At 36.2% G+C, this 24,963-nt stretch overlaps 1 protein-coding gene across 2 annotated transcripts; it reads right to left on the bottom strand.

Moving 5' to 3' along the window:
• Window positions 1-551: 551 nt before the first annotated feature.
• On the bottom strand, window positions 552-7,131 carry TRMT10C (tRNA methyltransferase 10C, mitochondrial RNase P subunit). 2 transcript variants are annotated; one of them, XM_074214380.1, is made up of 3 exons: window positions 7,062-7,131; window positions 6,501-6,675; window positions 552-3,717 (listed from the first exon to the last, which is right to left on the bottom strand). In XM_074214380.1, the coding sequence occupies exon 3, from the start codon at window positions 3,701-3,703 to the stop codon at window positions 2,438-2,440; it is 1,266 nt and encodes a 421-aa protein (XP_074070481.1). In that variant the 5' UTR covers window positions 3,704-3,717; window positions 6,501-6,675; window positions 7,062-7,131; the 3' UTR covers window positions 552-2,437. The 2 variants fall into 2 exon arrangements, with proteins under 2 accessions (XP_074070481.1, XP_074070483.1); XM_074214382.1 differs by lacking the exon at window positions 7,062-7,131 and adding an exon at window positions 6,842-7,055.
• Between the last annotated feature and the right edge of the window lie 17,832 nt (window positions 7,132-24,963).

Below are 24,963 nucleotides of genomic sequence, written 5' to 3'. Positions count from 1 at the left end.
TTACTTCCCAAAAGGTACTCTGTACTTTAGCCAAACTATTCTATTAAGTCCTTAGAATATGCTTTGCTTATTGCCACTTCAAAAATTTGCTAGATGCCCTTCCCAGTACAATTTCAACTTAACTTTTCTTAGTCAATAACTCTTCTCTAAACTTTTATGGGTCACTTGTAGTCTATGTACCATTAATTTGGTATTAGATGCTTTCAATTTATCCTTTTATTTGCATATTTTTATTTCCCACCATTTGAGCATAGAAACTCTTTCCAAGCAGGAAACACTCTGAACACCTCATAGCATTTAAATTGTGCCAGATACTGTGCCCACAGTAAACAACCAAAATATAATTTTATTGATCAGTACCTCTAAAATATTGTACGATCATGATGCTGTTCTTAATGTTGGGAAAGGGAACTGCTTTGAGAAAATATGTATGTATATTTTTGCCTTTTGGAGACTGGATCTTTTCACCCAGACTGGAAGTGCAGCAGCTATTCAGGACTGATCCCATTGTTTCCAACAGGTTTTGCTTTTTCTTAGGCATCCTGATGGCCCATAGCTCTTATTTAGTATGGTCATCCCAGAATTCCTGAATGAAGGCTTAAATTGGGTTCAGAGTCAATTAAGGAAAGATATTATGTTGGCACTGACTCTAGGAACACTTTTTATTACTCCCAGCATTAGGGCAGGTGGTTCACGTTGAAACTGTTAAAAGTAAAATCTGTTTGAGGGAAAATTTTGTGGAAGACTCAGCAGCAAAGAAAGCTGTGGTATTCAGTCTGGCAGCTGCTTTGGAAGAGGCTTCTGTCAATAGTTCTAGTACACACATAAGTATGTACTCCACTAAAACTGTAACCTCCAACTTTGGGAGAGGGTGGTAGAAATGGTTTATTTATTTTTTAAGCAATTCTCTGGTATGTACAGGGAGCTTTGACTCTTCTGTTAAATATTTGTATTGGAGAACATTTTCATTGGGTAAGACACCTAGCTATGAAATGACTACCTATTTTCTGAGAAACTATAAAAATCCATGTAAGGTATCAGCATGTGTTGGGCAAACAGGGAACCTCTTCCCATTTATACATTGTTCAGTTTGGCTTAAAATAAGCCAATTTAATCTATATCCAATTTATATCGTGAAACTTTTAATACACACTAGTTAGGGAACCAAACGAGTACCTCTCAAATAAGAAATGACTGACCAAATTATGATAAATGTAATGAAATATGAATATGGAACTTAGACATGGGAAGACTAATTTGTAAAAGTAGAATATAGCAAGCAGAATATAACTATAATAATGTAAAATAAAAACACTACAAGAGTCAATTGCTGTCTAATTGCAATGGTTGGTCTTGGCCATAAAAAGAGAAAAAAATGAACATTCTCCTTTCTTTGGAAAAGTGGGAAGACTAGGAATGCAGAATGTCCTCTCTCTTTTTTAAGGCTTTTGCAAGGCAAATGGGGTTAAGTGGCTTGCCCAAGGCCACACAGCTAGGTAATTATTGTGTCTGAGGCTGGATTTCAAACTCAGGTCCTCCTGACTCCAGGGCCAGTGCTCTATCCACTGCGCCATCTAGCTGCTCTAAATGAAGGTTTTATTATGTTGTCAGTTATCTTCAGCTGTTAAAGATGGTTTAACTGCTTTTCTTCCTAACAAGAGTAGATTGTAATTCCTCACTGGGGAATCCTGGATGTGGGTGGAATGGTATATCTAGGTATAATTGTGATATAAATACAAAAACTAATGTAAATATCAGAATTTTAATTTAAAATGAAAAGATAAAACTAAACCAATTAGTTTTCCCCAAATGAAAGTTTTCAGATGAAACTTGTCAAGCCTGAAAAGTACTCATTTAAAATAGGTGGCAGCATATCAAGGTATTGTAGTCTTAACTAGATATACAATTTCTAGGAAGAAAAATCAGTATAAATAGAATCCAAACACACTGCACTACAATGATCTATCCGACTTTTTTTTGTTGTATTTTCATTAAAAAAAAATCTACTGAATAAGTACAACTTATCCAGCACTCAATCATCTTTTGCTTTAACACATGGGGGGGGGCCAATAGCAACTTTGAGCTTTGGAAAACAACTACAAAGTGAAATTCGTTTGAATCTACAAAATAATTAAAAATCTATTAAGTGTGGGAATCAAATCATCTGAAAAGAAAGACTACATTTAATATCACAATTTATTGTTCTGTATAATTGACATCAGTTTAGTTTTACTTGGGGCTCAGGCTCTCTAAAGCATTCTTCCAGAAGAATAGAGCATTATATATATAGTAAATTAGCAGAATAACTTAAAACCCTGCAATATGGAAACAATACCTTAAAGGGATAAACCTTAGTCCCAATCAGCAATTTAATGAATAAAACAGTTCAAGTTAGTAACAATCATTTACACATTCTAGTAGAAGTTCTAAGATTGAATTACTCATCTTTCCACCATTGTTCCCTGCTCAGTGCAGTTGGAGATAATTTTTGAAAGGGTTTCTTAATCTCTAACTTATTCTGTACAGCCTTGACAAAAAGCTTGGAATTAATGGAAACATTATGAAAACCACTATGCTTTCTTCTTGGAACAAATTTCAGTGCTTCTTCCCAATCACCAGTATTCTTAAGAGTTAATAATATACGAATCATTTGGTCTAAGGTGAGATTCTTACTTCCAATTTCCCATTGAAGATATTTGTCCAATGGGAGACGTTCACTTGCCAAGTTAAGTCGTTTTGCATTTGCATAGGATACTCGGGGTTGCAAACACTTATCTACAAAAGATCCAATTATATAAATTTTGTCATGTCTAAAAGTAGTCATAACATTAGGAGAGTCAGCAGTTAAATAGATAAGATTTTTCCTTGGAAATATATCTATATGTGATTTTTCTGTTGTTGTCAAAAGCAATTTATCCCATTTCTCTTTATAACGATTAAGTAATTCTTTCTGATAAACACCATCAACTTTGAGATTGCAAAAATATATATGGAATGGATCTATATTTCTTCGATTGACTCCTTCACTTTCTAAGAGTTGACACACAGTGTTTTTCAAATCTCTTTCAGGCATGAAATTTTCATAAGCCATGTCAAAAACTAAAGGCTGGCCAAACATCATTGCCTGGGCATTTTTCCAGTCCCATTCAGCTTTCAAAGCTCTATCATTTAGTGGCAAGAGATAAGTATTCTTCATTTCTGTTTTCTCAGATTCTTCAGCATTTCCAAGTTTTTGCTTTTCAGCTTCTTCCCTTTCAGCTCTTTTCCTTTCCTGTTTTTCTTTCTTAATTTTTTTATGCCTTTCTTTGATACATAAAAATTTGAGCTTTTTCTTTTTGGACTTTTTGCTGGAACATTCTGCAATTATTTTGAGATCCTGATCACTAATATGTTCTGGTACTTCTCTGTTAAGCAGCCTACACATCTCAATCCACTCTCTAGTTGCTGTTAGAATATCATCCGAGGTTGTTAAACTACTTCTTTCTTCTGATTTACTAGATTTCATTGTAGTCTTCCACTCATCCAAATCTATCTTTTCAATAGATGGGATATTCCCTTTGTTAGGATAAAATAAAACAGGTGTTTTAGAAGACAGGTGTCTGTGTAGAATGGTAAAGTATAAACCAGCTCGTTTCTTATGAAAGTAAATTGGCACAACAGCTCTTCTGGCAAAATGTCTTAAAAACATTAAACAGGTACTCATTTTGTAGGAGAGACCTAGAAAACAAATAAGTATATAATGAAAATTTGCTTAAATTTTACTTTATATACTTCATTATGTAAATACATTTTAAACAAAAATTCATAAATGCATGAATAATGCTGTCTCAATCTCCTAATTAGTTGTTAATGATCTGATCTAAATTATGCAGCCATTGACAAACAGTCCTAACTTTTAGGTACATCTTTATTTCAGCTATATCTTGGGTTGAAGAAACATATGGTCAACTTCCAATCTGAAAACATGTTAAGTAAACATGTAGCTGTTATCATAAAAAAAATTCTCCTAGAATTCCACTGCTCTTTAATAACTGGGGACCATTGCAAGTGAATAGAAAAGGACTAAGAGGCAGCAGAGCCAAGATGGTGGATGAGAGTCAGCACCCCAGCAGAAGTCTTTCAACATTCTCCTGGAAACAACTTTTAAAAGAATCCCTCAAATCAGTCTTGGAGTGTTAGAGCCAACAAATGGGTCAGATATTTTACATTTTCAAGTCTAAGAAAATCCAGGAATTTGACAGTAGAGGTCTGTGACACTGGGGTGGAGGCCTGTTCATAGCACCCTGAACCAACACCAGCAGCAGGCTTTGTAGGCAATGATGGGAGCAGAAGCAGCAGCTTCAGGAGTTCTCATTCTGGGTACAGTAAGGGTTCAGATAACTGGTTGGGAGGGGCAGCTAGTTGGTGCAGTGGATAGAGCACCGGCCCTGGAGTCAGGGGTACCTGAGTTCAAATCCGGCCTCAGACACTTAATAATTACCTAGCTGTGTGGCCTTGGGCAAGCCACTTAACCCCATTGCCTTGTGAAAACTAAAAAAACAAACAAAAACCCCAGATAACTGGTTAGAAAGTGACTCTTTACAGGGGACCCTTTGGGGGGCACTGATTGGCAAGTCTAATGCCCAAAATGGGTCACAGTTCCCTAGCAGAGAAAAGAGTTTGTGGTGGACTAAAAGGAAGTTGATGGTGGTTCTATGGCATAAAGGAAAACTTGTACTTGAAGCTTCAGAGAAACAGGCTAGGTAAAGACCACAGTACAGGAGTACAGAGTAAAGACCATAGTCACTCAACAATAACAAAAAACACAAAAAATATATACATGAAAGCATAATCAAAAGATTCAATAAACTATCTTGCCATGTGGAAAGATGATACATGTAAATTCCTAAGAAATTTATCATTTTTAGGGCAGTTAAGACTCTAAGAGGGCATGGATATAAGTCAATATATTGGAATGATCTCCAAAAAAGATATGAAGGGGTGAGAAAGGGGAAAGTGAAAAGCAGAATGTGCTTCTCATAAGAAGCACACAAGATGTCATACCCAATGCCAGCACTAGATTTCTTTCCCAAAGGGATCAAAGGAAAAGAATATGTACCAAACTATAGCAGTTCTTTTTTTAGACAACAAAGAATTAGAAATTGGGGGGGGGGGATGCCTATCCACTGGGGAAATCGCTGAAGGAGTTGTGACAATATTGTGATGGGAGTACTACTGTGCTCAAAGAAATGACAAAATGGGGGGGGGGGGCGCAAGGGTCTACCTAAACTGAGGCAAAGTAAAGTGAGAAGGCCCAGCAGATCTTTGTACACAATAATAGCAACGTTGTAGTGATTAACTGTGTCTGGTATTTTGACCAATATAATGATCTAAAATAATTCCAAAGGATAACTGATATAAAATTCTACTTTCAGAGAGAAATGCGAAAATTTGAGTACAAATTGAAGTATGATTTTCTCACTTTATTTTTCTTGCCTTTTTTTTGGACAATATGAATAATATGGAAATAATTTTTCCTAACTGATATATATATTGCTTGCTTTCTCAGTAGTTAGGGAGAGAGAATCTGGAACTTACAATTTAAAAATAAAAGAATAAATTGTTATCTTATTATGTAATTGTGCTATCTCTTATACTTTATTTTTCTTCCTTCAGGATATGATTTCTCTCTCATCACATTCAACTTAGATCAATGTATACCATGGAGACAAAGTGAAAGTAGAGGAAAAATTGTAAAATTCAAAATAAATAAATTTTAAGAGATACTAAATACAAACAATAAATTAGGGGAAGGGAGAAAAAAGAAATACACCAAGGTTTTATTTGGGCCCAAACTAAGTAAGTGATCTCTTCATCCATAATGTTTCCCTTACATTTTAGACTGTCAGTAAGGGACAAACAAACAGAAGCACTGAGGAGAAAAAAAAAACTTAAGGAGCTGTGAAAAGGAATTATGGGGAACTGATATTTATGCTTACCATTCCCAAGAGGAAGTAGTCTAGATGTAAAGAATTCCATATTAAAGTTACATTATTAGTTCTCTAAAATTAGGAATTTGAAACCCTAGACAATTTGAAGGACACTTACAACTTTAAATTATATATATATATTTAGGTTTTTGCTAGGCAATGGGGTTAAGTGGCTTGCCCAAGGCCACACAGCTAGGTAATTATTAAGTGTCTGAGACTGGATTTGAACCCAGGTACTCCTGACTCTAGGGCCGGTGCTCTATCCACTGTATCACCTAGCTGCCCCCAACTTTCAATTTTAAAAATTTAATTGCTACCTTAATCACTGAAACTACTACATTAATTAAATAGCAAAGTTTATTTGAAGTTATAACAATATAATTAAATGCCTAACTGCTTCAGATACTAATAGAATATGAATCTTCTAGAAAAATACAAATTTATAATAATAATAATAATAATATAGTATAATTTTACTTAATTAAGCTTCCGTGTATAAATGACATGTAAAGTTATTAAGATAACCCTTACCCAGCACTGGGTTTTGACTTTGGGTGCAATCCTCTTTTGTCTTGTGAAACCTTTCTATTAAGGGATGTAGGTCAGAAAAGCACAATATGCCATTTTACTTTAACTTCATCATCTCGCCATCTCTCAGAAAGGTCCTAAACTCCAAATACAGATGTGGTTTTGGTGATGATCCACACTAGAAAAAATGAAAGAAAAAAACATTTTTGCATGACTCTGTTTCTAGCTTAAAAAAAAAAAGTGTACATGGTACCGGGGTTAGGAGGGAGGAAAAAGGCTCCGATATTTAAATATTTTTGGAGATGCAGTACTGATTTGGGAAAACTATTTTTAAGTTCTCTGACCCAGAGTGTTCACTGGGTTACAATGCGGACAGGAGCACTCGCTTCCACCACCGGGCTATTGCACAGAACGTTGTGACCATCACTCAGACGCTTCTACCCGTGAAATTTTTAAATTCTCTTTTCGCGTGCCTTCGCCTCCTTGTCTGACTCAGGGAGCTAGACATATTTAAGTTAACTGGATCCCGAGACAAAAGAAACAGCGGAAGAGCTCCAGACTCACCTTAAGAAACAGCGTGGTAAGCGCTTCCCGGATATGACCCGGAAGTAGTCCTGAAGAGCGAGACAGGAAGTCCCACCTCACGCTACGCAGCATCGTACGCGACGCCGAGTCGCAGTTTACGCAGACTCCCTTTGACGAAGTAGGGAAGGCAATGTTGTTAATTTCGGCCCCAGATTAAAGGGTGAAGGCGTGTTTGTTTGTTAGTGTGTTGGGGGAAGAGGAGCCCAGGGCTCTCATTCCCGGCTCTTTTCTAAATTAAAGTTTTTATCTAGCACGCTACCGCCCGGGCCGCTGTGGAGCTGGCCTGAGGCCTGGGGCTGGCAGCTGGAGTGGCCTCATCTACGGCTGTGCTGCTCACCGCAAACTGTTAGGTTTTTCTAGTGAATGGTTAGGGTTAAGTCATTCTACTATTTTCCAGTGGCTCCCTAGTGATTCCAGAGGGAAATCCAAATTTTATCCACAATCCGCAGCCTCATTTCATAGTTCTATACCTTCCAGCGAAACTGGACAAATTCCCCTCTTTCCCCCCTTCACACCTCCCCTCTCCCCCACCCTCTCCCCAAGTCAACTGTAGTCGTCCCCATTTGCCTTTGCTCATGCTTTTCATTAGACCTGGAATGTGCTCCTTTCTGAAAACTGAACTTTCATACTGTACAATTTTAAAATGTCAGACTACCAGTTTATCTTCCTTATATAAAAAATAAAGGTATAAAACACAAAATTTACAATCTTTTAAGTAATCAAAACTCAAATACCTGGTCTCATTGATAATGGAGGTCTTGGTGTAGGGAAATGAAGACAACATTGAGGGGAAACTGAAGCAGAGGTTAGAAAAGGTTGGAAGTTGCTTCATCGAGGGTTTTCTGCAGAGTCTGGTGTTGGGGTAGGTTGTAATATGAACTATAAGACTTATCCATTGAAATTCTAGTCACTCCACAAACTTGAAACTTTGCTCTTGAAATCCTAACTGCTCTCCAGGCTCTTCTAATGTGTATAGACTTAGCCATTGCCTACCAATGGTCTTACTCAGTCCTTGGACTTTGTAGGGATAATGAAACATTCATTCTCTTATCTGTCACTGAGCAAAATGACTCAGTGACATTGATACTGGCTCTTCTCTATTTTTCCTGACTTTTTTTGCAAAGAAAGAAATTTTAAAAAGAAGGAATATGATCAAGTAATTTATAATAGTTCTTTTCAGGTCCTCTTCCTCTTTTTTCTTTATTCTCACCAAAGTCAAATCCTTTATTTCTTGTTCTTATATTTTCTTTCAAACTTGCTTTTTAAATGTTTAATTTTTAAAATTATTTTGAATTTTACAATTTTTTCCCCCTAATGTTGCTTCCTTCCCCCACCCCCCACAGAAGGCAGTCTGTTAGTCTTCACATTGTTTCTATGGTATACATTGATCTCAGTTGAATGTGATGAGAGAGAAATCATATCCTTAAGGAAGAAAAATAAAGTATAAGAGATAGCAAAATTACATAATAAGATAATGGGCTTTTTTCTAAATTCCATAATTCTTTCTCTGGATACAGATGGTACTCTCCCATCACAGATACCCCAAAATTGTCCCTGATTGTTGCACTAATGGAATGAGCAAGTCCATTAAGGTTGATAATCACCCCCTTGTTGTTGTTAGGGTGTACAATGTTTTTCTGGTTCTGCTCATCTCACTCAGCATCAGCTCATGCAAATCCTTCCAGGCTTCCTTGGATTCCCATCCCTCCTGGTTTCTAATAGAAAAATATGTTCAATCACACACACACACACACACACACACACACACACACACACACACACACATATATATATATATATACCACAGCTTTTAAACCTGTTTGATGATCCAGTCTTCAAAATTGTTTTTATAACAATTACCTCTCCAGATCCAAACCCATCCTTCCTTTCTCCTTCACCTGACCATCTGTTTATCTTGTTTATCTTTACACCAAACTCTCTCTCTCTAACTCTCATTCTCTCTCTCTCCTTGAAGGCAGTGATAGTCTAAAGGAAACTTTTCTATTGTTCAACTGCATTTATCTTCCTAGGTTTCTCTTGATTCCTGTCCTGTACTTGCACTTTGAAGTAACTCTTCTTTTTTTTCATCTATAATGAGTGACGGTTCTCTATTCTTTCAGGTTTTTTGCTAGGTGATGGGGTTAAATGGCTTGCCCAAGGCCACACAGCTAGGTAATTATTAAGTGTCTGAGACTGGATTTGAACCCAGGTACTCCTGACTCCAGGGCCGGCGCTCTATCCACTGCACCACCTAGCCGCTCCCTGACAGTTCTCTATTTTATGAAAGGTCTATTTTTTTCCCCTTTAGAGTTGTATTCAGTTTTATAGCATAAGTAATTCTTGGTTGTAAACTTTTGTCTTTTGCCTTCTGGAATATTTTATACCAAGATTTCCTGTTCTTCATTCATAAATGTTTCATCATAGTCCTCAATGATCCTAAGAATAGTTCCTTGGTTTTTGAATTCATCCTCTCTAGAAGACTAGTACTTTTTTTTTGACTTGAACTCTAGAATTTAGCTATGATATTCTTTTTTTTTTAGGTTTGCTTTTGTTTTTTGCAAGGCAATGGGGTTAAATGACTTGCCCAAGGCCACTCAGCTAGGTAATTATTAAGTGTCTGAGATGGGATTCGAACTCAGGTACTCCTGATTCCAGGGCCAGTGCTCTATCCACTTCGCCACCTAGCCACCCCCTAGCTATGACATTCTTGATATTTTTATGTTGGAATTTTTTGGTTTTGGCTTTTTGCGAGCTATGGAGTTAAGTGAATTGCCCAAGGTCACACAGCTAGATAATTATTAAATATCTTAGGCCTTGTATTGGAATTTTTTTCAGGAGAGGAGTGGAAATTTTTTTATATTTTACTTTCTTTTCTGTTCTAAAAGGTTTAAGTAACTTTTTTTTAAATGTCATTCAGGTTATTTTGTTTTTTTTGAGGGGTGTGGTCATGATTTTCAGAGAACATAGTAATTCTTAATCTCATTTTTTTTCCAAGTGAGTTTTTGATTATCTATTGTTAAAAAATATAATTGGGGCAGCTAGGTGGCGTAGTGGATAAAGCGCCGGCCCTAGAGTCAGGAGTACCTGGGTTCAAATCCGGTCTCAGACACTTAATAATTGCCTAGCTGTGTGGCCTTGGGCAAGCCACTTAACCCCATTTGCCTAGCAATAATAATAACAATTATTATTATTATAAGTTTTTATAAGTATTACTGGTCAAAGGTTTATGTCTCTTAGCTATTGTGAGGAATAGACTGTCCTCCTTCAACTCTGAAAGGAAGACTTGTTTTGCCCTCTTTAATCCTTCAGACTTATCCAGTCAGAATGGCAAAATAAACATCATCGGTTCATAGCTGAATTGGCAGCTTAGTGGGCATTAACATTGGCCGCCCAGGCAGACTGAAGATCTCTAAGAGAAAAGAGAATTTCGAGAAAAAAAAGTCAATATTTACTATGCAACTTAAGCAATTGACAACTACTATCCAAAACCTGCGGGTTACTAGGAGGGAGTCTGAGGACCAAGTAATAAGGGTTTGTTAGTTTTGCAAGAAACCAGGGCATTGGGAAAAACACTGTAAGGTTCTTCTCAAAGATTTAGAAAGCAATAAAAACCAGGAATTAAAAAATCCTTCCCCACAGTCTTTCCCGGCATTTAAAACTTTTCCTATTTCTGCTCCTCTTAGATGGGACCATTTTTAGCTATTGTCCTTCCTGGTTCTGCTATCTCTCAGGATTTTTACCTCTGGTTTGTTGGGGCTTATCACCTTTTGTGGTGATTGTCTTTGTTTTCCAACAAGCACCCCACTGTCTTTGTGTTGGGTTTTCTGAGACCCTCTAGTGTGAGAGCAATGGGGTTTTCCCCTGGAGTTTGGGGGCCTCTCTGGTTTGAGGAGCTCTGATTTGGTTTATGTTTTTGTAGGTGTTTGTTCTAAATTGTGTGTTCTATGTGGTACAGGTAGAGTGAAGCTCTGTCATGTCTCTCCTTATCGGCCAACTTTTCTCTTCAACCTCCTTTTTCAAAATTAGATCTTTTTCCTTTCCATAAACTCACTATTTGGTCAGATTTTCCTGAAAATCGTGGGGTTTTTTTTGGGAGGGGGGAGAAAAGGGATGCATTTTTCTCTTCTGCATTTTTTTAAAGTTCTGATCTGATTAACAAGGTTTTGTTTACTGATCGGCTATTTAAAATTTTAATATACATATGAGGTACTTAAAAAATTATAATTGGCCCTAAAATTATTTTCTGACTGGTCTTAATTAGCATGATTTAAAAATAGTTATAATAATATCTTAAAGCAGAGATTTGTATGTGTTGCTTCCCTTAGAGAAGACTTCACTGGGTTTTTCTTGAGGTTTGGGAAGGCTGGGCCAGAGACCTTAAATTCTCAACACACTGTCTTTATTCTTTTTGAGAATTGTTTAAATAAATATGATATGTGTGAGTGTGTGTGAGCATGTGTGAGATTTAATCCAAAATTTAGATCTGAAGGAAAAAAGAATAGACTACCAACATTAAGATTAAAGCTATGCCCAAAGGGCAACAAAAATGTGCATACACTTTGACCCAGCAATACCACTACTGGGTCTACCCTGAAGAGATGAGGAAAAAGGGTAAAAACATCACTTATACAAAAATATTTATAGCAGCCCTGTTTGTGGTGGCAAAGAATTGGAAATCAAGTAAATGTCCTTCAATTGGGGAATGGCTTAGCAAACTGTGATATATGTATGTCATGGAACACTATCGTTCTATTAGAAACCAGGAGGGACGGGATTTCAGGGAAACCTGGAGGGATTTGCATGAACTGATGCTGAGTGAGATGAGCAGAACCAGAAAAACACTGTACACCCTAACAGCAACATGGGAGTGATGTTCAACCTTGAAGGACTTGCTCATCCCATCAGTGCAACAATCAGGAACAATTTTGGGCTGTCTGCAATGAGAGTGCCATCTGTATCCAGATAAGGAGCTGTGGAGTTTGAACAAAGTGCAAGGACTATTCCCTTTAATTTAGAAAAAAAACAAAAAACCAGATATCTTATTGTCTGATCTTGTTACCTCTTAGACTTCTCTTCTCTTCTTTAAGGATATTTCTCTCTCATCACACCCAATTTGGATCAAGGTACAAAATGGAAACAAAGTAAAGACTGACAGAGTGCTTTCTGTGGGGGGGGGGGGGGAAGCAAGATGGGGAAAATTGTAAAACTCAAATAATATCTTTAATAAAAATTAATTTAAAAAAAGGTTGTTGGTCTAGTATGAAAATTGTGAATTTGTTCATTTGAATTATTGGGGCATGTAGCAGGTGACAGTTTTGGACAAGAAAATAAGTTTTTCCCTTTGCACTGACCATATATCTTATAATGTTTGTCTTGCATTTTTTGAAGACCATTATATCAGGGAGATGAAGCCATGACAAGGGAATGAATTGGATTTGAATGAGGGGTTGTTGTGCTAAGTCACCAGCTTCACTTACTCCTCCAGAGTCAATCTGGGTCCAGTGACCCAATATGAATCAGGATGAATGGAGATGACGACGCTGGATGCCAGGCAATCAGGGTTAAGTTAACTTGCCCAAGGTCACACAGTTAAGAGTCGAGTGTCTTTAGCTACATTCAAATTCCCATCCTCTTGACTCTACTAAGGTCAGTACTCTATCCACTGTACCTAGTTGCTCAAAATGATTTAATATTGTGATAAATTTTGTAAAAGTGCCTCTCTGTGAAAAATTTTCATCTATAAATTAATTCATTATAATATTAATCAGATATTGATGATAACTATGTCCAACTTTGATTAATGAAATCGGGGACAGGAAACCTTGCATATTTTCATTGTGTTGCTGTTTTGATCTAATTTTGTTGCCATTACATGACCTAAGCAAAAGTTATATTTGAAATTATTTTATGTATAAGATTAAATTCCTGGAGAATCTCATTTTCTTCTGAGAATGAATATATTTGAGTAGCAGTAAATTTATAAAATAATGTAGTCTTAAAGTTAAACCTCAATACTGTTTTGATTGTTTAAGAAATAGAATTTGAGTATGAAGACATGTTTAATGAAAATACAATGTTACTACTTGGAAATCTGATTGTTCTTTTAGGGCTGTTTTTGTTTGAAATTAGTTTCTAATTGTTTAAAATAATTCTAAAAAAAAAGCATTAATTTGTATTTATTTCTACTTTTAAACATGACTAATAACTAAACCTTCTATTATAAGAAATAATTTTTTATAAGACCTGTTTCAAGAAACTTTTTTTTATATCATGGATTTTTTTTTATATTTTTAACTACAATCCTTTGGTACAACAGTAGAATTGAGTTGTGAGGTTCTTCTGTAACATATTATTATTGGGATAGCTAGGTGGCCCAGTCAGAAAGACTTGAGTCAGGAGCACCAGCCCTGGAGTCAGGAGGACCTGAGGTGGAATCTACCCTGACACTTAATAATTTCCTATCTGTGTGACCTTGGGCAAGTCATTTAACCCCATTGCCTTGCAAAACAAATAAAAATTCATCAAATATACACTAAACTCCATAATATGACATTCAAGATCCTCTACAATTTATTTCTCAACCTAACTTAATTTTCTCTTCATATTCTCTATGGTCCAGAGACACTGACTACTCCTGCCCTCCCGATATACATCCCATGCTGAGTGAGATGAGCTCATCCAGCTTTATGTAATCTCTTTCCACCTCCCTCCATATCTGTCTCTTTATAATTGTTCTCATCCCCCAAGGTCCAGTTCAGGTGTCCCCTTTCAGAAAACTTTCCCTAAAACCCAAGTAAGTTTCTAGCTTCAGAGGACTGAAAGGGAGTATGAAAGGTTAAATTTCAACATACTTTGAAAATAAAAATGCTTCTAAATATTTTTATTTTCTCTTAGATTTTTGTTGAAGATTGACACTTGATAACCTATTCAAACAGTTTTTTTTAATTGGCAATTTTGAATACTCTTTTGTATCACTTCATTCCAGAATTTAAGTTACACATTTAAAGAGGATGATGATGATAACGTTTGTCTTTCATTCTTTTTTTTTTAAGTTTTTGCAAGGCAAATGGGGCCAAGCGGCCTGCCCAAGGCCACACAGCTAGGCAATCACCAAGTGTCTGAGACCAGACCGAAACCCAGGCACTCCTGACTCCAGGGCCGGCACTCCATCCACTGTGCCACCTAGCAGCCCCTGTCTTTCATTCTTGAAGATCATGACATCAAGGAAGTGATGCCATAACAAGCACATGAATTGGATTTTAGTGAGGGGCTGCTGTGCTAAGTTCCCAGCCTCACTTTCTCCTCTAGAGCCATCTGGATATGAATCAAGAGGACTAGAGATGGTACTAGATACAAGGCAACCAGGATCACATAGCCCAAGGTCACATAGTGAAAAAAGTGTCAAGTGTCTGATATTGTATTCAAACTCCCATCCTCCTGACTCCAAGGCAGTACTCTGTCCACTGCACCATCTGAAATCCAAATTATTATGAGTCAGCAAATAAAATGTAAATATGTCTTTCATTGAAACAAATGTATAACTGCTAACCTATTATCTAGAGCTCTTAGTATAATGTGTGCTACATAGAACTCTTCTTTTTCTCATCTCTTCAAAGAATTTTAACTAAAGATGTTCTATTATGCCAAGGTGAATATTTAAATATTCTCCTTAGATATGTTACAATAAGGACTCAAAAATCTAAGTTTATAAATCAGGCATCTAAGGTTTCATACAAGTTAACTGGAGGCATTATTCAAGAATAAGGTTGAAGCCCCATTGCCTTGAAAAAACAAAAAAAATATATACTATTATTGCCACTGAAAGATTATAGTCACCATGTGACATATTCTGATTCTTTAGACTATAAAACTTAGAGCTAAATCTCTGTCTTATTATAGGAAATTGCTATTAAAAACCTCATGAGACTGAGAATTGGCCTTCTGAGTCTGAAATCTAGGTTTAAAGGAAATTTGGGTTGGAACAATGACTACGAGACCAGCAACCCATGGGTTCGTGGATATTTGTATCAGGCTCATTGAGAAAGGCTGGGGAAGCGATTGTTCAACAAGTTCTGAGATTGGACTTTCCTAACTCATTTCTCAAATATGACATTTGGAAATGTCTCACCTGGCAGATTTAAAATCTAGCTTAAGGCATTTGGTCATCTATCCAACCTTACCTGGAAACTAACATCTAAATGAAAAAGGATAATTGTCCTTTCTTACATCTTTAGTCCTTGTGGTAAATTCCTGAAATCAAGTCAGGTGATCTGTATAAAGGAGAAAAAATATATATGCTTATAATTATCTAATTCTAATCCAGACAGGCTAATGTTGGCAATTTTTGTCAGTTTCATGCTCCTGTGAGAATTAAGATCCTTTAGCTTTTCAAAGGGGATATTTAAGCAAGTAAACTAAAATACATATAAAATAACCTGTGGTCTATTTTAAAACATTTTTCTTTGTTTTTGTTAATTTTTTCTTCTTTTCCTGATTCTTTTTGATTCATGGACAAAAGGTTAAAACTGATTTATTAAACCACCTACTAGGGGCGGCTAGGTGTCCTAGAGGATAAAGCACTGGCCTTGGAGTCAGGAGTACCTGGGTTCAAATCCGATCTCAGACACTTAATAATTACATAGCTGTGTGGCCTTGGACAAGACACTTAACTCCATTTGCCTTGCAAAAACCTAAAAACCCACCTACTAGATAAACATTGTTCCAAACAAGATTGTTCTTATGGAAGTTGTTTTGTTAATGGAACAATACCTTCCAAATGGGGGGAAAATAAAGTAATGCTAAGTATTTTAGAATGATTCTTAGAACTGAATTGTATGAAATTTGACATTTAAAATAAACCACTCTTGGTAGATCAGTGGAATAGATTAGGTGTAATAGCAGGAAATGATTATAGTAATGTGTTGTTTGACAAATCCAGAGTCCAGCTATTGGGATTAAAACTCTCTCTTCGATAAAAACTGTTGGGAAAATTAGAAGTTAGTATGGAAGAAACTTAGATTAGACCAACACCTCACACCCTATACCAAGAAAAGATCAAAATGGATACAGGATTTAGACATAAAAAACATTATTATAAGCAAACTTGAAGATCAAGGAGTAGTTTACCTGTCAGATTCATGGAAAGAGAAGCAGTTTATGACTAAGGAAGAGATGGAGAACATCATTAAAAACAAACTAGATAATTCTGATTACATTAAATTAATAAGCTTTTGTACAGATGAAACAACTGTAACCAAGATCAAAAGAAATGTAGTAAATTGGAAAACAATTTTTACAACTAGTATTTCTGACAAAAACCTCATTTCTAAAATATACAGAGAAATGAGTCAAATTTTAAAGAAAAAAGCCATTTCCCAATTGACAAATAGTCAAAGGTTATGCAAAGGCAAATTACAGATGAGGAAATCAAAGTGATCCATAGTCATATGAAAAATTTCTCTAAATAATTACTTATTAGAGAAATGCAAATTAAAGCATCTCTGAGATACCACCTCACACTTCTCAGATTGGTCAATATGACAAGAAAGGACAATGATCAATGTTGGAAGGGATGTGGGAAATCTGGGACATTAATACATTGTTGGTAGAGCTGTGAATTCATCCAACCTTTCTGGAGAACAATCTGGAATTATGCCCAAAGGGCAATAAAAATGTGCAAATTCTTTTATCCAGCAATACTACTACTGGATCTATACCCTGAAGAAATTATGAAAAAGGGTAAAAACATCACTTGTACAAAAATATTCATGGCAGCCCTGTTTGTGGTGGCAAAGAAATGGAAATTAAGTAAACATCCTTCAATTGGGGAATGACTTAACAAATTGTGGTATATGTATGTCATGGAACACTATTATTCTATTAGAAACCAGGAAGGATAGGAATTCAGGGATTCCTGGGAAGGATTGGCATGAACTGATGCTGAGTGAGATGAGCAGAACCAGAAAAACATTCAACACCCTAACAGCAACATGGGGGTGATGATCAACCTTAATGCACTTGCTCATTCCTTCAGTGCAACAACCAGGGAGAATTTTGGGCTAGCAGCAATGGAAAATACCATAAGAGAAAGAATTGTGGAGTTTGAACAAAGACCAAAGACTATTACCTTCAATTTAGGGAAAAAACCCATTATCTTATTATGCAATTTTGCTATCTCTTATACTTTATTTTTCTTCCTTAAGGATATGATTTCTCTCTCATCACATTCAACTGAGATCAATGTATACCATGGAAACAAAGTAAAGACTAACAGAATGCCTTCTGTGGGGGGTGGGGGGAGGTAAGCAAAAATGGGGGAAAATTTTAAAACTCAAAATTAATAAAATTTATCTAAAGAAAAATTAAAATAAACCACTCTTGTTATGTATGTTCTATTTCCCCTCCCCTTGTTGCTGAAGAAATTCTCTGATGTCTTCAGATTGAGGAGATCATTCTGAGATGGTCTCCAGTACCTAAAGGTGGTAGGTAAATTCTAGAGAAATAAAATTTCATGAGTAATCTATTTATTATTATTGCTTTGTTATTTTAAGACTTTTTAAAAAAAGTTTTTGCAAGGCAATGGGGTTAAGTGACTTGCCCAATATCACCTAGCTGGGTAATTATTAAGTGTCTTAGGTCGGATTTGAACTCAGATCCTCCTGATTCCAAGGCTAGTGCTCTATGCACTGTGCCACTTAGCTGTCCCTGTACTGTTATTTTAACTCTATTTTTAAGGTTCTTAATATTAGGTAAATACTATTTTCACTTTATAGCTCCTATTTTTCCAAATACTTTAGTTTAATTTTTCAACCAATTAGTATTCAATAGATGTCTACTATATGTCTGATATTATGGTAGGCACTGAGGATACAAAAACAAAAGTAAGGTAATACCTGACTTCAAAGAACTTGTATTTTATTTAAAAAGCTCCATCCCATATTCAAAGCTTTAGATTTATATGTGTTTCTTCCCTCCCATTCATCTTTCTTTTTAAAAATTTTAAAAGCAAGTTTTTATTGATACCTTCTGTTATTATCATCATCTTAGTCACCCAGTATCTTCTGCTCTCTACCTTTATAAGAATCAGTTTTTAAAAAGGAAAACAATCAGCACAACTGATAGATGCATTGAAAAAAATCTGAAAACCAATATAGCCTATAATATCTATGAATCATCCACTTCCCCAAAAGGGTGGGGTAGGAGTGACTTCTCATATCTCTTCATTTGAGTCATACTTTATCTTTTTTTTAAACTTCTTTTTATTAAAGATATTATTTGAGTTTTACAATTTTCCCCCCATCTTGCTCCCCCCCCCCCCCACGGAAAGCACTCTGTCAGTCTTTACTTTGTTTCCATGTTGTACCTTGATCCAAATTGGGTGTGATGAAAAAGAAATCATATCCTTAAAGAAGAGAAGTCTAAGAGGTAACAAGATCAGACAATAAGATATCCGTTTTTTTCTAAATTAAAGGGAATAGTCCTTGCACTTTGTTCAAATTCCACAGCTCCTTATCTGGATACAGATGGCACTCTCCTTTGCAGACAGACCAAAACTGTTCCTGATTGTTGCACTGAAGGAATGAGCGAGTCCTTCAAGGTTGAACATCACTCCCATGTTGCTGTTAGGGTGTACAGTGTTTTTCTGGCTCTGCTCATCTCACTCAGCATCAGTTCATGCAAATCCCTCCAGGCTTCCCTGAAATCCCGTCCCTCCTGGTTTCTAATAGAACAATAGTGTTCCATGACATACATATACCACAGTTTGCTAAGCCATTACCCAATTGAAGGATATTTACTTGATTTCCAATTCTTTGCCACCACAAACAGGGCTGCTATAAATATTTTTGTACAAGTAATGTTTTTACCCTTTTTCCTCATCTCTTCAGGGTATAGACCCAGTAGTGGTATTGCTGGGTCAAAGGGTATGCACATTTTTGTTGCCCTTTGGGCATAGTTCCAAATAGCTCTCCAGAAGGGTTGGATGAGTTCACAGCTCCACCAGAAGTGTAATAGTGTCCCACATTTCCCACAATCCTTCCAACAATGATCATCCTTCCTGGTCATATTGGCCAATCTGAGAGGTGTGCAGTGGTACCTTAGAGAAGCTTTAATTTGCATTTCTCTAATAATTAATGATTTAGAGCATTTTTTTATATGGCTATGGATTGTTTTGATCTCATCTGTAAATTGCCTTTGCATATCCTTTGCCCATTTGTCAATTGGGGAATGGCTTTTTTTTTTTTAAAAATATGACTCAGTTCTCTGTATATTTTAGAAATGAGTCATTTGTCAGAATCATTAGTTGTAAAGATTGTTTCCCAATTTACTACATTTCTTTTGATCTTGGTTACATTGGTTTTATCTGTGCAAAAGCTTTTTAATTTAATGTAATCGAAATCATCTAATTGGTTTTTGGTGATGTTCTCCAACTCTTCCTTAGTCATAAACTGCTCCCCTTTCCATAGATCCGACAGGTAGACTAATCCTTGATCTTCTAATTTGCTTATAGTATTGTTTTTTATGTCTATGTCCTATAACCATTTGGATCTTATCTTGGTAAAGGGTGTGAGATGTTAGTCTAATCTAAGGTTCTTCCATACTAACTTCCAATTATCCCAGCAATTTTTATCAAAAGGGAGTTTTTATCCCAATGGCCAGACTCTGGGTTTATCAAACAGCATATTACTCTAGTCATCTCCTGCTTTTACACCTAATCTATTCCACTGGTCTACCACTCTATTTCTTAGCCAGTACCAAACAGTTTTGATGACTGATGCTTTATAATATAATTTTAGACCAGGTAGGGCTAAGCCACCTTCTTTTGCACTTTTTTGCATTAAGCTCCTGGCAATTCTTGACTTTTTCTTCCTCCATATGAATTTACTTACAATTTTTTCTAACTTGTTAAAGTAATTTTTTGGAATTTTGATTGGTAGGGCACTAAACAGATAGCTTAATTTTGGTAGAATTGTCATTTTTATTATATTAGCTCTACCTACCCATGAGCAGTTGATATTTGCCCAGTTATTTAAATCTGATTTAATTTGTGTGAGAAGTGTTTTATAATTGTTTTCAAAAAGATTCTGAGTCTGTCTTGGCAAATAGACTCCCAAATATTTTATATTGTCTGAGGTTACTTTGAATGGGATTTCTCTTTCTAGCTCTTCCTGCTGTTTCTTGCTAGACATATATAGAAAAGTTGAGGATTTATGAGGGTTTATTTTATAATCTGCAACTTTGCTAAAATTGCTAACTGTTACCAGTAGTTTTTTAGATGATTTCTTGGGATTCTCTAGGTAGACCATCATGTCATCTGCAAAGAGTGAGAGTTTTGTCTCTTCCTTCCCAATTCTAATTCCTTCAATTTCTTTTTCTTCTCTAATTGCTGATGCTAACATTTCTAATACAATATTGAATAGTAGTGGTGATAATGGGCACCCTTGTTTCACCCCTGATCTTATTGGGAATGCCTCTAGCCTCTCCCCATTGAATATAATGCTTGTTGATGGTTTCAGATAGATACTGCTAATTATTTTAAGGAACAGTCCATTTATTCCTACACTCTCTAGTGTTTTCAATAGGAATGGATGCTGTATTTTGTCAAAAGCTTTTTCAGCATCTATTGATATGATCATATGATTTCTGATAGGTTTGTTGCTGATATAATTGAGTATACTAACAGTTTTCCTAATATTGAACCAACCCTGCATTCCTGGAATAAATCCTACTTGATCACAATGTATTATCCTAGTGATGACTTGTTGTAATCATTTTGATAAGATTTTGTTTAGGATTTTTGCATCTATATTCATCAGGGCAATAGGCCTATAATTTTCTTTCTCTGTTTTAACTCTTCCTGGTTTGGGTAACAGTACCATATTGGTTTCATGGAAAGAGGCAGAGTTCCATCTTTCCCTATTTTTCCAAAGAGTTTATATAGGATTGGAACCAATTTTTCCCTAAATGTTTGGTAGAATTCACTTGTGAATCCATCAGGCCCTGGAGATTTTTTTTTTAGGGAGTTCAATAATGGCTTGTTGAATTTCTTTTTCTGGGATAGGGTTGTTTAGGTATTTAATCTCTTCTTCATTTAACCTGGGCAACTTATATTTTTATAAATATTCATCCATTTCACTTAGATTATCAAATTTATTGGCATAGAGGTGGGCAAAATAATTTCAAATTATTACTTTAATTTCCTCTTCATTGGTGGTGAGTTCACCTTTTTCATTTATGATACCATACTTTATCTTTATAATCTTATTACACTCACTTTTGATTTGGAGGTGTATGTGATTACTTTTTACATTTACACTGTTAATTTGAAGTACAGAGAAACAAGCAGAATAAACGTAATGTCTAGAGCAGAATCTATTATACTCTCTGGCTGAAGTTAAAAAAAAAAGCACGTACCATCAATTATAATCTCAGAGCAAAGGCAAAAAATAGGTCTAATTAAAACATATAAAGAAGGAAACTATTAATTTACCAAAAATAACTATAGACAATGAATAGGAATAATGAACATATATGCACCAAATGATATAGGATCTAAATTTTTATAGGAGAATTTAAATTAGTTACAGAAATAGGCAATAAATAGGCAATAAAACTACAATTCAATTTTCCTCTCTCAGAGCTAGATAAATATAACCAAAAAATATAAATTACCCAAATGAACATGAGAAAATAGAAAACTTAAGTAATTAATCTTAAAAAAAAAGAAATTGAGTAAGCCACTAGTGAACTGCCTAAGAAAAATATTTTCATAGACAGCTTGGATTCAGAAGTTAATTCTACAAAATATTTAAAGAACACCTAACAATTTGGAATAATAAGCAGTGTCCTACCCAATTCTATGATTGCTAATGCCTAAACCAGGAAAGAGCAAAAACAGAGGGAAAAAACTATATACTAATTTCGCTAATAAATATATTATAGAAAAATTTTAAATAAACTACTCTAAAGGAGATAACAGCAGTATATGACAAGGATCATACTCTATGACCAGTTGAGATTTATACCAGGAATGCAGGTGTGCATTAGGAAAATATTAGGAAATCTATTAGCATAATTGATCATATCACAACAAAACCAACAGAAACATTCTTGAGAAACTCAAGAGATGCAGAAAAACTCACTAACGAAAAAACACCAATTCCTATTTTTAAAAACTCTAGAGAGGATAGAATAAATGAAGTTTTCCTTAAAATGATAAGATTTCTAACAGCACACTGAACCCTGGCTACCAAAGGCCACTTACCAACAGCTCAGTCATGGCACTTGTTAATGCTTCAGCTATCAACCACAGGCAGCTGTGGCCACTGGCCTCCCACCCTCTGCCCTGGGGCTTAAAGGGGATGGTTAGTTCTCAATGGAACTTACCTTCCAAAACAAACTTTCTTCAGTTTGTATTATAGGTGCAAGACAATAACCTACTTATTTATCTTTCTCTTCCCATCCTTCCTCCCCATGTCTCCAGATAACATTTTTGTCACTTGTTCCTTCTGCTTTCCATCAATAACTTGTTTGGTCCCTTTCTCCACCTTGATGTTCTCTTCTCCCTGGGGTTGGAGAGGTGAACTTGAAATATGAGAAGGGCTTGTTAACAGCTCATCCACATTGATAACCTGGAGGGTCGGGAGGAGGAGTAAGGATCTGACAGGAAAACAGCTCCTTTTTTGTCATTATATAATGGGCAATTCCCACATTTGTAGAGAGTTGCAGTGTCCCGGATCCTCTTCCTCTACACCTGGGTGGGTGGCTTGGAAACTTCTGGGCAAAAAGTGTGCAGAGTTATGCTGAGTAAGTTAACCTGGGCAGAGGAAGAGGTTTAGGGTTCCTTGTGAGCTCTGTGGTACTTTCTTTGCCTTTATTTTTCCCTTTGCCTTTGGGGGCTCTTCCCCCATGGTGATTCAGCCCCAGGGCCTTCCAAAGTACTGTTATTAGGTGCCTTTTTCTTGGCTCCACTGTGGTCTAGTTGGAGGAGGGACCAGTTTCTGATACCCATCCTGTGAGATATATATATATATATATATATATATATATATATATATATATATATATATATATATATATGATTGTTTTCCTCATTAGCCTCATCCCTATTTTCTGTTCTTTCCCAATTCTGGATATGGTTTGTCTATCACTGAGATTTGCACTTTAGTTGATGGTTGGTTTATTTGGGGTGTTTATTGTATAGGGTTTTTAATGTACACACCTTCCTTTTCTAACTACACAAAAAGTGAGGTGTATATGAGGTCTGTGGGGTAGGTGAGAAAGAAAAGTGGCAGCTACCCAAGCCAAACCCTCTCTCCTCCTTAACCCTACCCCCCAAACTTTGATTCCTCTCACTTTTGTCCACTCTTCAACCCTTTGCTGTGCTTGAGACCTTAACACTCTGAAGACCTGGTGGGGAGACTGATTTTGAAGAGTACTCTGAGAAGCACAGGCCAAGGTAGAGATTAGAACATGTCCCAGACAAGAATCGGGGTACAGGAAGAGGGGGAGGACAACTAATCTTTCTCTCAAATGGGAGTCACTCATTTTGATGTGCTATCACTGTTGTCTTTTCTACTTCCCTGTAAATAGGTAAGATGATCTCTTTCACTGGTGTACAGTCTGTCATGCCATCTGGCTTCTGAACAGGCCCCAGTCATACCCTATTTCTTTCACTAGGACCCCCTAGCCTTAACCTACCCCTACTTCTTTGGTTTATTTTTCAAAATCTCACTCCTGAGGGAGAATGACAAATCATTCTTTCTACCCTACTCCTTTACATATATTCCTAGGAGCTATGCCCCCACCACCATATCTTGTGCTTTTGCCATTACTATTTCCATGGGAGCCACAAAATCGTCCTATGACCTGCTCTTCTGGCCAGTAGCGGGTTTCAAGAGTTTTTTCTCAATGGTGTGGCTCCAACACGAAGGGTTAACATTTGCTGCATCCAGAATATAGATCTCTGAGGTGAAGGTAGGTGGAAAAGGACCTGGGCTTAGAGTATTTGAGAAAGGCTGTCAAGGGAGCAAATTCCTGGAGAAGATAGATTACTCCAGGCTTCCTCTTGTTTATCATTTGGAATGTGGTCTGATATTTAGGAGAAATCCATATAGGATCTTGCCTGACTTTCTAGGTCCTGGAATTTAGAGTCCTATCTGTTTTTCTGGTCCACAGACATTTTGAACTGCCTTACCCCCGTATCAAACATACGCAAGACCAAAAAAAAAAAAGTATGGAATTTATAACCCTAAGACCTTGTTGGACTTATCTTAGGCCCTTCAGCTGAGCTTCTCCCTGTGGCATCCTTAATTCCCCAGGGGCCTGGCAGATCCTTTTTTTATTTCCTTTAGTTTGTCATCAACTCATCAAACACATGGCATTCTTCAGAGAAGTTGGGGAACTAGGAGAGATCTCAAAGTCTCAGTATAGTTGTGTCTGCCCCTTGGGGTAAAAGTATCTCTCTGCCTTGGGACTGGAGTCTTTTCCCCAGAAGATTCTCTTCTCTGCCTCTCTTTCCCCTTCCCTTTCCCCTCCCCACACAATCCCCCCTGCTCTGTCTACTCTAGAGCAGTTGATATCAAATGCAAATAGATTAGGGACCAGTAAGACATACATAAGTATCCCATGAGCAACATATTGATTTATAAAATCATATATCAATATTATCTATTTTCTATTTTTTATTTTTTCACATATTTCTAAATTACATGATTTAGAAACAAAGGACGATACCATAAGCAAATTAGGAGAGCATGGAATAATTTATTTGACAGATCTGTGGATAAGGAAAGTAAGATATAGAGAGCATTACAAAATGTATAATGGATAATTTTGATTACATAAAATTTAAAGGTTTTTGAACAAAGCCAATGCAATCAAA

Source organism: Macrotis lagotis, chromosome 1, assembly GCF_037893015.1.
Source record: "Macrotis lagotis isolate mMagLag1 chromosome 1, bilby.v1.9.chrom.fasta, whole genome shotgun sequence".
Lineage (NCBI taxonomy): Eukaryota > Metazoa > Chordata > Mammalia > Peramelemorphia > Peramelidae > Macrotis > Macrotis lagotis.
The sequence above is the reverse complement of the archived record's forward strand: the minus strand, read 5'-3'. Positions and strand labels throughout refer to the sequence as shown.

Bases quoted from the DNA above. Each gene is read 5' to 3' on its own strand.
- TRMT10C (XM_074214380.1), bottom strand. From the start codon at position 3,703: ATGAGTACCTGTTTAATGTTTTTAAGACATTTTGCCAGAAGAGCTGTT.